This window comes from Macrotis lagotis, chromosome 5 (genome assembly GCF_037893015.1).
Source record: "Macrotis lagotis isolate mMagLag1 chromosome 5, bilby.v1.9.chrom.fasta, whole genome shotgun sequence".
In the NCBI taxonomy this organism is placed as follows: Eukaryota; Metazoa; Chordata; class Mammalia; order Peramelemorphia; family Peramelidae; genus Macrotis; species Macrotis lagotis.
In genome coordinates, this window is record NC_133662.1 from 266,405,801 (window position 1) to 266,420,241 (window position 14,441).

At 40.1% G+C, this 14,441-nt stretch overlaps 1 protein-coding gene across 1 annotated transcript in view; it reads left to right on the plus strand.

Moving 5' to 3' along the window:
* Positions 1 to 14,441, plus strand: part of DRC11 (dynein regulatory complex subunit 11) — a 212,450-nt gene that overhangs the window by 17,913 nt on the left and 180,096 nt on the right. Inside the window, exons 3-4 of the mRNA XM_074190128.1 lie at positions 6,661 to 6,875; positions 8,203 to 8,274. Of these exons, the coding sequence (XP_074046229.1) occupies positions 6,661 to 6,875; positions 8,203 to 8,274 (287 nt within the window). The remainder of the gene's footprint in view (positions 1 to 6,660; positions 6,876 to 8,202; positions 8,275 to 14,441) is intronic.

The window sequence follows — 14,441 nt, forward strand, 5'->3', positions numbered from 1 at the left end:
GAATTTAATGATTAGGTCATGATGTAATTTAGCAGATGTTGTTGGGAAACACTGACAATGATTGGGCCTGGACAAATGAGATGATGTTGTCCATTGCTGTCAGTGTTCCAAGGTTGTAACAAATAGGGATATCTTGTTGTCGGAAGAACCCCAAAGCAGCTGCAGCCTGTGTGAGCTTAGAAAGAAAGAAGCAAGGAGGGAAGAGGCAGGAAGTATCTAAACGTTGGATTCTTTGGAAGACCTGGAAGATAATTGCGGTTTGCTGGGGTTTTTTTTTTGGTGGGTTTGGCGTTTTTTTTTTTTTGGATTTGGGTTTGGCAGTGAATATAAACAAGTCTCTTGATGATTGATTGTTGGCACCTGGTGAGTTGTCTGCAGACAGAAAAAGGATACACAAAGGAGAAAATCCAGAAAATTAGAAGAAAAATAGATAAATGGGAAAGAAAAAATGACTATAGAGGGAGGAGATGTATCCCAATGGAAACTGCAGGTGATAGTAAAAACAAAAAATATTAATGCCAACTTTTCTTGAAAATAAAAGACCACTGTGATGGAAAATACCATCAATCTCCAGAGAAAGAACCATGGAGTCTGAATGCAGATGAAAGATTACTATTTTCCATTTAAAAATTTATTTATGGGGGCAGCTGGGTGGTACAGTGGATAAGGCACCAGCCCTAGAGTCAGGAGGACCTGAGTTCAAATCTGTCCTCAAGCACTTAATAATTACCCAGCTGTGTGACCTTGGGCAAGTCGAGTAACCCCATTGCCTTGCAAAAAAACCCAAAATATTTCTTGATGCTTTTTATTTTTTTTTTACCCTCTCATCATTTTTTCCCTTTTGTTCTGATTCACCTTTCACATGTGTATAACCTATATCAGATTACTCACTTTTAAGATGGGGGAAGAAGGAAGGAGGGAGAAAAATGTGGAACTCAAAATCTTACTAAAAGCGAATGTTGAAAATTTTCTTTGCATATAGTTGGAATAATTAATAAATAAATTTAATTTAAAAAGAAAAATAAAACACTATTAAAAACAACCCTACCCCAGTATTTTCTGGCCTGTTGACAGAGATGTTAGGCCATAAAATGTGTCCAGTAAGCAAACAGTGGTCTGTGGTCATTAGCCACAGAGGTAATAACCTGAGGAGCTCAGTTTTGGCACATAGGAGAAAATTCTTATAGTGATCCTTAAAGATTTCATATCTTTGCATTTCTTCTATAGGGAATGTACACATACACACACACACACAACATATGTCCATATATGTGTATATGTCTATTTAAGTGGATAGCACATATCTTCATTTTATATAATATATAAACATCTATATTACATATGCAGTGTAATACAGTTGTAATGTACATGTCCATCATCACCATGTAGACACATGTGTATACCTATGTGCATATTATGTATATAGGTGCAGTATGTAGAGTACCAGCCCTGAAATGAAGAGGACCTGAATTCAAATCCAACCTCAGACACTTTCTACTAGCATCCAGGGCCATCTCCAGTCGTCCTGATTCCTATCTGATCATTGAATTCAGATGACTCTGGAGGAGAAAGTGAGGCTGGGGACTTAGCCCAGCACCCCCTCACTCAAGTCCAGTTCACGTGCTTTTCATGGCAACACCTCCCTGTCATGGTCTTCGAGAACAAAGGGCAAGCTTACATATGCCTATATATTATATAAGAATTACATAAACTTTTACTAAGCAACAGTGGTTTTCCTGCTGGAGAAGAATCCAAAGGTGCTAAGGAAAAAGGCTTTTTTTCTGTCCAGCTTATAAAGGTTGAAGTGTGCATCAACAGGAATAAAATGTTCCTGGTAGAAAGTTAAGAATACTTAAAATTTTCAAAAAGGGGATTCAAATTTATGTCAGGAGGTTGAAGCACAGAAAAAATACGAGCTAGAAAATGACAGGAAAACTCTCCAGATCGATGGCCCTCTGGAACAGGTAGCTGCTAAGGAGGCAGATGGAACTTAGGAAGAAGGAAGGGTTTCTCCTTTTGTTTAATAGGATGAGACACCCAGGTGTGGACTGCATTCTATACTTATTAAGCTTCAGTATTTTCAGAGGGTTTGGGTAGGTGATCCTTCTCCGAAGGCTGGGCTGATTTGGCATAACCATCTTGCTTTGGTCACGACCAGCTGGGTGACAGGCTATTTTTCTGGGTTAAGGTGTACTGGATATTTGCCAGATTGGATGCTAATAGTCCAGTTCTTGTGATTCATGTGGGAATGGTAATAAAGCTGTAAGGAACATGAAAAGAATCCTATTGATTCTGAAATTGCGGGCAAGAAACCAGAATCCCAGCCAGAGAGCTGAGGGAATATAGAGTGTTTCCATTATTCTTTCTGGCCGACAGAAGGTATTTGAGAAGAGAAAGGAAGGAATCAAAAGTGAACTACCAGATAAAAAATGGTGTTCTGAGACCCTAGATTAAAATAAAAGAATTTTAGTGTTGAAATGAATCTCAAGGATCCCAGCTGATACCTGGAAAAGTTATCCCCTCTCCTTTATATCAAGTGGCCTTAAATGAAAAGGGAATCTTTCACCACCATCTCTAAGATGCCCCATTCCATTTTTGCATAACTCTGATTATTAGAAAGTCTTTCTTGACATTAGGCACAAATTTCCCATTTTTTACAGCATCTACTCATTTCTCCTAATTCTATCCTAAGAGATCAAACATTATCTCATTTTCATATGAGATCATTGTAATAAAGAAGCGTACTTAATACAAGGTCTGTCACCTAGGAGGTCCTAGGTAAACATTCCCTTCTCTGCCCAAACAGGAAGTCTAGTTCATTTTCCATATTATAACTCCTCAACATTTTGAAGACAGCTATCATGTTCTGTCATCTTCTAGTCTCTAAGCTAAAAGTTTCCAGTTCCTTCTACCTTTCTTTAAAAGTGTTTTCGCATTCTAGCTGCCCTTCTATGGGCCCTCTTTAATTCACCCACATTCTCCTAAAAAGCTGAAACCTAAGTAGCACATACAGTCCTCCAGATGTTACCTGATGAGGACTCTCACTTCTTTTTCCTGGCCCACCACCATCTCTCTCTCTCTCTCTCTCTCTCTCTCTCTCTCTCTCTCTCTCTCTCTCTCTCTCTCTCTCCCTCCCTCCCTCCCTCTCTCTCTCTCAATGTAGCTTTCTTCTTTTCACTGTCTTGGCTTTCTTATTCTTGTTGACCTTGTAGTGCACTAAAAAACTCTTTTCAGACAGACTGCTGTCTATCCATACCATGCTTCAGATTGCATCCATTCTTGACTGCCATAGATTACTATTAATGTCTTTAACTTTGGAGTCAGCAAGAGTCCCATATTTTTTCAGACAGAATGCTGACTAGTCTTGTCTCCTCTATCTTGGACTTCTAAAGTAAGTTTTTTAACTCTCTCCCTATTAAATTTGATCATATTCCATTGGGTCAAGTTCTCTAGCCCTACAAAATCTCCTTGGACCTTCATTCCCTACCTTTTTTAATGTCATCTTCTAGTTTGACATATTTTTTATCTCCTTGTTTGAAATCACGGATAAGAATATTCAACCACACAGGGCTAAGCACAGATCCCTGAAGAAAACTAGTTGCCATGGTACCATCAATATCTATTCTTAAATTATAACCACTCTGGTCCAAATCCTTAGAATACTTGTATTGACCAATTCACCCTTACTTCAAGAATATCTTGAAATGCTCTGTCCTAATGCTTGGCTAAAATCTAAGTAAATTATATTTGTACCTTACTTCATCCCAGCAATTAAGTAACTTTCGAAGAAGGACATGACGCCATGAGAATCATTGTTAGGTAGAAATTCTGCTCTTTGTGTCCACTAATTCCTTTTCTAATAATCCCTCATGACCTTTGTAATTCCAGAGAAATTTCTGGACTATGTTATTAAAGTTGTGCTCATTGGCCTTGAGTTTGTAGATTCCATTCTTTTCCCTTTTTCTTAAACTAGACTCCTGAATCTTTCCAATTTTGTGGAAATTCTTCTGTTCTCCATGATCTTTTAGATATCCCTGGTTGAGTCACAGCTCTTAGTTTTTCAGAACCTGAGGAAGTTATTCATTGGACCACATGACTTGAAATTATCAAGAAGAATTGGGTACTCTTTTGCCATAACCTTATTTTTTTGGGATATCAGTCAAGGGTTGTGCTGGTATACGTTTAACAACCAGGTCTCTGGGGGAAAATGTAGGCACAACACATTTGTGTTAATGTTAACATTTTTCCTCCTTTTCTTTTCTTTTCCCTTTCCCCTGCTACTTCCCTATAAAGTAAGATAAATTTCTAAACCAAACTGAGTGTATGTTATTCTTTCTTTGAGCCAGGTCTGAAATAAGAGTCAAGCAATGCTTACCCCCTTCCCTTCTTGCCCTCTACCATTATAGGTCCTTTGTGGCTCTTCATATGATGTAAGTTGCCATATTCAGCCTCCCCCCTTTCCTTTCTCCCAGGAAAATTCTTTTCTCACAGCTTATTGTTTTTTAATCTCATCACATCAAAATCAACTTATATGCACATCCTCTGTCTATACATATATATATATATGTGTGTGTGTGTGTGTGTGTGTGTGTGCGCGCACACACACACACACACACACACACACTCCTAACTGCCTTAATGGAGATCCAGTTCTTAAGAATTAAAAATGTCATTTCCTGTGTAAAGAATTTAGTCTTACTGAATAATACATTTTTTCCTTTCCTATTTTCCTTTTCTATGTATCTCTTGAGACTTGTATTTGAAGACTGAATTTTCTGTTCAGTTCGGATTTTGCATCAGGAAAGTTTGAAATCCCCTATTTCATTAGATGTCCATCTTTTCCTCTGAAAAAGTGTGCTCAGTTTTGTTAGGTAGTTGATTCTTGCTTATATTCCAAGCTCCTTTGCCTTCCTGAATATCATATTCTAAGCCTCCAGTTCTTTAATGTTGAAGCCTCTAAGTCCTGCACAATACTGATTGTGGCTCCTTGATATTTGAATTGTTTTGTTCTGTCTGCCTGCAGTGTTTTCTCCTTAACCTGATAATTCTTGAATGTGGATACATTATTCCTTTGAGTTTTCATCTCTTTCAGGAGGTGATCAGTGGATTCTTTCTAGACCATTTCACCCTCTGGTTCTAAGATATCAAGACAATTTTCCATGATAATTTCATTTTTTCTTAGGGTTTTTTTTGGCAAGGCATTGGATTAAATGGCTTGCCTAAAGGTCACACAGCCAGGTAATTATTTGTTGTCTGAGGCCAAATTTGAATTCAGTTCCTCCTGACTCCAGGGCCAGTGCTCTATCCACTGTACCACCTAGCTGCCCCCTTACTTGATTCTTAAAATCCTTTTTGAATTCTTTCAAGAGGACCTTTTGGACTTGACACCAATTCAGAGGCCCCTTTGAAGCTTCACATGTAGGCATTTTGTCTTCTGAGTTAGTGTTTTGATCTTCCATGTCCCAAAAGTAACTTTCTATGGTCAGGGCTCATTTTGGTTTTATTGCTCATTTTAGCAGTTGAATTTTGCTCCTGGGGCAGAGAGGACACAATCCCAGGCTTCTCGTGTTGAGGGAACCAGGAACCTGGTCCCTGGCTTTCCACATTGGGGCCTCTGGGGCTGATGGCTTGCCCACCGAGCTGGAATAATCTGGTCCAGTCCCACCTGTTATGCCAGGGTGTCAGAGTGCCAGGGATCACAGTTTGCCTTCTGTGCTGGGGTTGGAGGCCTCCCTGCTGGTCAGCTGTACCACTTGCCTGCTGAGCCAGGACTTGATTTAACATTGTTTCCAAAGGAAAGTGGGAAGGCTTTAGGCAGCTTCCTGGCTTCTCTCTGCCATCTTTCTAAGGTACAAATGCTCATACTGAAAATTTAACAATCAGGTCTTATAAGTTGGTTCAAGCTGACTTTGGCCCACCTGTTTCTTGTTAGCTATATTGTACTGTCCTATTTAGTCTAAATCTCATCATCTGGGAAGAAAATACAGAATCCAAATGAAAATTGAGCATCTCTGTCTCCCCTCTGTTGTCAATTATCATGATCCCTTCTTGGGCCTCCTTTAAAAACGGAAGGGATTTCTAAACACTTTCTTTGTTTTCCCTCTCTTTTCTTACCAGCCCCAACTTATTTTGAGATCTCATCCTCCTAACGTGTTCTTAGTCTCTTGTACCATGTTTTGGAGGAATTTGTCTTCTCTTACCTTGCCTTGCTTCCATCTTCTGGGCATGGTTTTTAAAATCTAAGGGTTTTTTGTGAGCTCTTTGTATAATTTTGTTGCTTTCCCTCCCCCCAACAGCACCTGGTTTTCTTCTTAAATTGAGCCATTTTTCTTTGTGTCTTCAAAACTCCATTCTTGCTTACTACCCATCCTCCTGGAATGAAGGGCCTCCACTGATGAATTTTATCAATAGGCATTTCCCCATACTTTTTGCTGAACCTTTTTGTAGATGGCTGATCAGGGATGATGTAAGAACATCCACATGCATCCTACCTGGAAATGGGATTGTTTTGGTTCTGGGCTCAAGTCAATGGGAAAAAAAAGTGATCAATGTTCTTTGGTCTTGGGGGTGGGATACTATTTTCCCACCTTTTATCCTTTCAAGAATAAAGGTCATGGTAATTTCTGAAATTATTACTGGTGGACAGTGTCTTTCATAAAGGAATCATCTACTATCCATTGCAGAAGCTGCATGTAAAGGTCATGCCCCTGGAAGAAGCCGTGAAGATGATCCAGGTTGCAGAGAGAGCTCGCCAAGGCCGCCTGAGAGCCACCTTTATGCGGCAGATTTACCGTCAAGATGTTAGAGAAAAACAAGCCCGACTTCTTGGGGAAAATATTCTAGACTTCAGCATCGCTGCCATCAGAATTCAAAAGGTGCTAATTTGTTTGCAGGTTGGGACATCTGGGGAGCTGACTTGGGCCAGCTGGAAACTCACTAGTAGTGATTGCTCTATGAATAGAAATGATTGGGCCAAGCACTCAGTGATAACATACCCTTTGTCCTCTTACAATATCCCTGGATTTAGTTCCAAGAGGCTTAGCCATGTGTAGGAGAAATAGTCAAGTGTTTCTCTAAACAGATATGAAAGATAGCACCTCAGAGGTATTCCCCTCAAATTTCTTAAGTGAACATTGATGCTGTTTGGCTGATGTTAGCTAAGCTTTCATGGGAGATCTATTTGTTAATAAGGGTCAGATGCTGAGATTTGATGAATGAATATAAAATACTGCAGAAACTGAGATTTTAATATGACCTTTAATATGAAACAGTCCCTAGAACTGTTTTTTGGGGGAAGGAGGAATGGAGGGATTCTATACCTGAGATTTATTTGTAGGAATCTTCAGTGACAGCTTACCATGGTTTCATGGAGAGGGCACTGGACTGGGAAGTAGAAAGACCTAGGTACAAGAACATTTTCTAGATGCATGACCCTGGAAGTCACATTCTCTTAACCTGTTTCTTAATTTCACCAATCTGAATAAACTGAAAAAAATTTGATTTAATGGCTTTTAAGGTTTCCTCCTACCCTAAATATATGGTCCTAAGAACTGGAACTAATCTGATGACAAACTCCCTTTATCATTATAAATGGACTAAAGAGATTCTCGTGTGTCTTCCAGGTTAAATGACCTACTCAGGGTATGTGAGAAGTGGGACTTGAACCCACATCTTTCTAATGCCATTATTAGCTCTGTAGCCACTGGGTCACTCTGTTTCTTTTATAGAATTTTTTTCCCAAAACTCGGAACCATACTTTTTGCTTCCCAGATCAAGGTCTCTCTTATTCTGTCATCATTACTGATGAAGAGTCTGCTGGCCTAGGGAAAAGAAATTCTCAACAAGGGTTCCCTCATGTCAATGAACTCTTCATTCACAGTAACTGCCTTCATAATGAAATCAAAGAAAGTTTAGCTAAAACTGAACAGTAGGATGGGCCAAAGGTCTCATGACTGCTAATTATAATGAAATCAGTTGTGGGATGAGGTGTTCCTCCTTTGAAAGTTTTACCGCAAAAAAGAAAAAAAAGAAAGGAAAAAAAATGTAGTTCTACCATCCAGGATGAGGAGGAAACTTTCTGACTTCATCACCAGTTTGGAAGAAACATGCCTGCTGGGAGGAAGGGTGGTGGCATAGTTATGGGTAACCTTCTTTTCTATTCTGACAAACCCATTGATCTAACAATTCTTGTTTCTAATCCAGTTGTGGCGCTCATTCATCCAATTTAGGAAAACTGTAAAGGAAAAGGAAGAAGAAATGATATTTCTAGGAATGGTGAGTTTTCATGTAAAAAGTAAAACTTTGGCCTGGTTTAATTTTATTAGTCACTTCTCTGTGTCTCTGCTTTCTTTATCATTTATGTTCTCTTTCTCTCTCTCTCTCTCTCTCTCTCTCTCTCTCTCTCTCACTTTCTGATTTGATGGGAAATTTCTAATATCTTCATTTTAGAGAGTTTTTTAAGTTTAAGATGATTCTGTGAAGAAAGAAATGGAGACCAAAATGACCAATGCACTGGATTCTTTAATCAAAGTCTGGTACCCATCTTACCATGTCTCCCTGGAATGGGTTTGCCTGGGATCTCCCCCATCTCTGAGATTCTCTTCTCTTCCTCCTCTTCTCTGGTTCTTTTTTTTTTAGGTTTTTGCAAGACAAATGGGGTTAAGTGGCTTGTCCAAGGCCACACAGCTAGGTCATTATTAAGTGTCTGAGGCCGGATTTGAACTCAGGTCCTCCTGACTCCAGGGCCAGTGCTCTATCCACTGAGCCACCTAGCAACCCCTCCTCTCTAGTTCTTGAAATCTCTGAGCTCTTTCTTAGCTTAGGTGGAGCAGCTAGATGGCACAGTGGATAAAGCACTGGCCCTGGAGTCCAGATCTGAGTGCAAATATGACCTCAGATATTGATGATTACTTAACTGTCTGACCTTAGTCAAGTCACTTAACCCCACTGCAAAATAAACCAAAAAAAAAGCTTAGGAACTTTTTTCCACTTGCTTGACTTATCTGGGATATTCAGGTCCTGTGCCCTGTGATTCCTAACTCTAGGAGTGGGTGGGGAATAGTCAGTATTTACTTGGATTATTATATTGAAATTTCTGGATAAATTTTTCCCATGATGGCATGGCATTTCTTCCTGTATGTCTCTCTTTGTCCCCTCCTACAGGTTACTACCCTGGTCTGGGGGCTGCTAGCACTACCAGGGCCACCAGTGCCCCAGAACTGTCATTTTCTATCTTCCCTGGAGCTTTCTTGTCTGAGCCCCCAGACTTAGAGGCTTCAGAGCCTCTGGGAGGAGTCTTGGGTCTATACTGGCAGGTTTCCATCTTTTTTCCTGTAGTCACACAGGCTTTTCTGGCACAATCTCTTTCCTATTGCCCAGAGGATTGTGGCTGTGTCCAATGAAGGCATTTATTTTAGCTCCTCTCTGAATTTCTTCGTTGTTATTCAGTCCAGTACTATTTTGGGATGTTTACTGGAGTGTGTGTGTGTGCATGAGAGAGAGACAGAGAGAGAGAGAGAGAGAGAGAGAGAGAGAGAGAGAGAGAGAGAGAGAGAGAGAGAGAGAGAGAGAACTGGGCTCCTCTGAAATCTTGGCAGAAGACAAATCTTCTGTGTCATTATCAGAGGACCCTTCAGCCCTAGGTCCTCTGAATGAGAAAGGGATGTGCCATCCTTCCCCAGAGGAGCCCTCTCTCCCACCCCAGCCGCCCAGCAGAATGTCCTCTTGAGCTCAAGCCAGCAGTGGGGGCGGGGGGAGCAAGTCCTAGGCCATATACAGTAGTAGGCCTTGAGAGAACCTTAGCAAGTGTTCAGTTCAATTCAGTAGACAGAGGGTAAGGTCTGAGCCAAAGCCCAGTGGTTGGAAACCTCTAAGAAAGCTTCAGGGATGTTAAATAGACTCCTTGGATTTGAAACAGAGATTTTTTTTGAAATTTTTTTATTTAGTTCTTCCAGATCCATGCTAGTTTTCAACATTCATCCATTCATAAGTTGATGAATTCCACATTTTTTTACCATCCTTTCTCCCCTTCCCACTCCTCATGGCGGCAAAAAGTTGGTAAAAGTTGTACATGTGTAGTTGTGTTGAACATATTTCCATATTAGTCATGTTGTGACTGAGGAATTAGAACTAAGGGGGAAACCATAAGAAAGAAAGAAAAATAATAAAAGAAGTTTTTAAAAAATAAGCATAGTATGTTTTGCTCTGCATTTGGACTCCTTAGATTTTTTTCTTCTGATTGTGGATGGCATTGTCCAAAGCAGGTCTCTCACGGTTATCCGTCTGCAAACCTCACTCAGCATCAGCTCATGTAAGTCTTTCAATGTTCCTCTAAAGTCCAGTCTCTCATGACTTCCTACAGAACATTCATATACCATAGTTTGTTCAATCATTTCCCAATTGATGGGTATGCCCTTAATTTCCAAGTCTGTGTCATCACAATGAATATAATTAAATTATTCTGTTCTATCAGGCACTGTGCAAGGACTGGGGATTCAAAGAAAGGGAAAACCAGTCTGGCATATATTAACTAGGTATAAGCAAGATACATGGTTGTTTTTGTCCTCTGTTCTTGAAGAAGACCAAAGTGATAGCACTATGTTAGAGGCAAGAGCAGTAGGAGCTCAGAATGCTCCCACCCCCCCAGGTGGGGCACAAATAGACCATGTGAACATCTAGAATGGAGATGGCTCTAAATTTGTATGACTTGTATTATTTTTGTTCTACTGCAATTCTGCTTTGTTCATAGAACAACTCATGTCAGGGTCCCCAAGTTGCACAGTAAGTTCCAGAGTTCTTGAGAGAGACCTTGGGAGAATTTTTCTGCCTGCCATGTGAGTGCTTGCTTTGTGTGAGTTCTCCAAAGAAATAGTCTTTTTGGCAAAGTATTTGACACTTGAACAATATAACCAGCCCACTAGAGTTGCACTGTCTGCATTAGAATTTGAATGCTTGGTAGTTTGGCTCCAGAAAGGATCTCAGTGTCCAATTTCTTATTTTGCCAGAAAACAATTCAGTTTCCTGGTCAGATGCTGGTAGACTATCCAGGTTTCACAGGTATATAGCAACGAGGTCATCACAATGGCTCTGTAGACCTTCAGTTTGGTAATCAGTTTTCCCCCCACACTTACCTTTGGAGCCCCCCACACTCTGGCAATGTGTGTATCAACCTCATTACTAATGTGTACCTCCTTACAAAGTACCCTGCCCAGGTAAGTGAAATTATCCACAGCATTCAAAACTTATACATTTGCTGTAACCAATGTTTCCATATATAACTGGTGTGGCACTGGCTGATGGAGCACCATGTTTTCTTGGTGTTAGACCAAAATAAGCACAAGCAGCAGAGAATCGATCCATACTCTGTTGCATCTTAGCCTCAGAGGTTGCATTGAGGGCACAATCATCTTCAAAGAAACACCAAAAAAGAAAAAACAGGCATCAACCCTCCATCTGCTTTAGTCTTGGCCTATAGACTTTTCATGTTAAATAATTTATCATCAACATAGTAACTGACCTTGATTTTCATCCTTTCTGAAAGCATATGACAAAATGATATAAAAATATCATACTCAAAAACCATGGGAGCAAACACCTAGCCCTGCTTCACTACATTGATGACTGCAAAAGTGCAAGAATTTGCCATTGTTGAACTGGCATACCATATAGATAAACTTCTCCAGGCAACCAAATTTTCCATAAGCCTTCAAAGTATCAAAGATAATATCAAAAGCTTTGTTCAGATCTATGAATGTTGTGTGCTGACCGCTATTATGTTCCTGGCATTTCTCCTGGAGTTGTTGGGCTGTATATATCATATGGCCTGTTTGTTTCTCAGTCCTTTCTAGAGCTATATTGGCTCTCAGGTATATGACCATTTTCTAGGTAAAGGATCAGCTTATTAAGGAGGACTCAGACAATCTGTCCCCTTTGCTTTTATAGAGATGGACAATGGAGGCATTGAACTCTGGATCTTTCCATATAACTAAGGAAGTTTCAGTCAACTTGTGTATGAGGAGTGGATTCCCTGCCTTGTAAATCTCAGCAGGAATAGAATCAGCACTATATGTTTTGCCACATAAGAGTAGCCTAGTGACATTCAAAACATCATCTTTAATTGGAAGTTAAGATCAAGGGAATATGTCCAATGATTTGATTGATGATGATCTGTTGAAAACATTAAGGAAGTGTTCAGCTCATCTCTCCAGGATCATGTCTTTATCACTAATCAACTAATCAAAGTGACTCCATCAGCAATAAGTAATTGAAATGCATTATAGGTCTTTGACCCATAAATAACCTTCAGAAAACATAAAAGTGCTTTGGATTGTTACCCTCAGCATAAAACTGGATTTTATTTAACTTCTTGCTGAGTCAAGAATCCTGTATCTTTCTAACCTTCTCTTGCACTTTACTGTTGAAGGAGTTAAATACTGCCCTCTTAGATATGGATAAACCCATCCTTTTGGTAAATGCTGTGGAGTTCTCATTTTTTTCTTCTAACAACTTCTGAATTTGTTCTTTATTTCCATCAAACCAATCTGGCTAATAATGAGACTTCTGGTCTGAATGAGTATATCTGGTACTCTACCTAAATTTCTGAAAGCTGCCCATTCCTTTTCTGCTGCACTGTTGATAATTGTGTGTTGACTCAACTTTCCCTCCAAGTTAGCAACAAACTGTTCCTTCTGGGAGAAGTACTCTAATCTTTTGATATTAAGTCTTCTAGTAGTTTTTTGCCTCTGCTTTTGTTGCCTATGAATATTTAGCTTGGAGAAGATAATAATCAGTCCAGCACTCTGCACCATATCGCCTTTCTTACTCCACATCCTGTTTGTCTCTTCTCCTTACAATGACATAGTCTCTTAAATGCCAATGTTTGTTATGAAGGTACATCCATAATGTTTTGTTGTGTTTAGGTAAATGGAAGACAATGTTGGTGATGAGAAGCTCAGGAGTAGCAAGTGACCACTGCTGTTGCTGTTTCCATCTCCGTTCCTTCCAAGTTCTCCTTGCCCATGTCTCATAGTCTGTGCCTACTTTGGCATTAAAGTTACCCAGAATTATATTTTTTTTCCCTTTCAATGCATTGATGATAAGGGTCTCCAGCTCTTCATAAATTTTTTCTTTGACCTCATCAGAGTTCCTCATGGTAGGAGCATAAACACTAATGATGGTGGCATGACACTTTTCCTGATAGTGACAATGGCATTGTCCTGAGTTTGTTGTTTGCTTCTTTTGGTAGGCACTCCCCATCCTTGTGGTCACTCCAAAAAAAATCACATACCCAGCCCCGACTTCAGCAAGCTGACCTTCATTTACCAGCTTCATCAGAGCTGTTATGTGTCTCACTCAGGGCTGCCGAGTTCTCCCAGAACAGGAGGTCAATTGGATTTTGTGTGGTCTATAACTATGGATACATCCTATCTTTGCTCTAATTTTTGTACTTTTTAAAAATCTTTTGACTTTATGATGGGATCCCTGCCTGTCAGGATAAACAGGTCAAGGTTGTATAAGCAGACAATTTGGGAGGCACCTTTTCTAGCCCTTTCCTGCCCCTTCCAGGAAGTGAGCAGTGTGGTTATTAATCAGACGCCTGGCAGCTGCTTCCAGGAAGTAGATGTTCCATGGCTTGGGCACCTCTTTGCAGCTTTGTAACCCTAGTGTTTCAGCACCTGCTGCTTTGTTACTTGTCTGTTGCTACAGGGCTATGAGATAGATAGAAATGATAAAATGGTGTGGGTGATGTATTTTGCTTCACACACAAATTGGATGTAAGTGAAGCAGAGTTGCACAAAGTTGTGGGTCTCACCTCTTCCAGATTCATCAAAGTCTAGTGGCAAGACAAAGTCAAGATGCAGGGAATGACTTTGATGTCTTTGATGTTGAACCAAGCTCTAATTACTCTACAATATCTCCTTCAATTGCCTTCATGGCCATTGAAACAAATTTTTATCACCTGCCTATTCTAAGGGGAAACTATTCCCCTCAACTTTCTGAAAGTTTTGAGATCCCTTGGTTACTCTCTACCTGGGTTAGCCTAGCTTCCAAAAAGCTGCTTGCTTCAACTTCTTGAATTCACAGGTGAGAGTTGGGTGAATCAGGTGACACCAAAGGTACCAGAGGTACTTACCTTTCCTGAACACATCCATCATCCCATGAGATACATATAATATAGATAAAAGTAATATGAGAGAGGAAGGCACTAGTAGTTGGGAGAATTGGAAAAGGTCTCTTTTGGGGGGGAGGGCTTCCAGTGATTTGTTGCACCATTATAAGACAATGGAGAAGAGGCAGAGCATTTCATATAAAGGTAACAGTCAGTTCAATGCATGGGGACAGTCTTTGGAACCTCCTGTCTGAAAAATGACAAATAGCCAAGGGTTGGATACCAAAGAAGGTAGAAGGTAGAAATGGAAGTCCTGAGAAATGGAGGTTTCTGG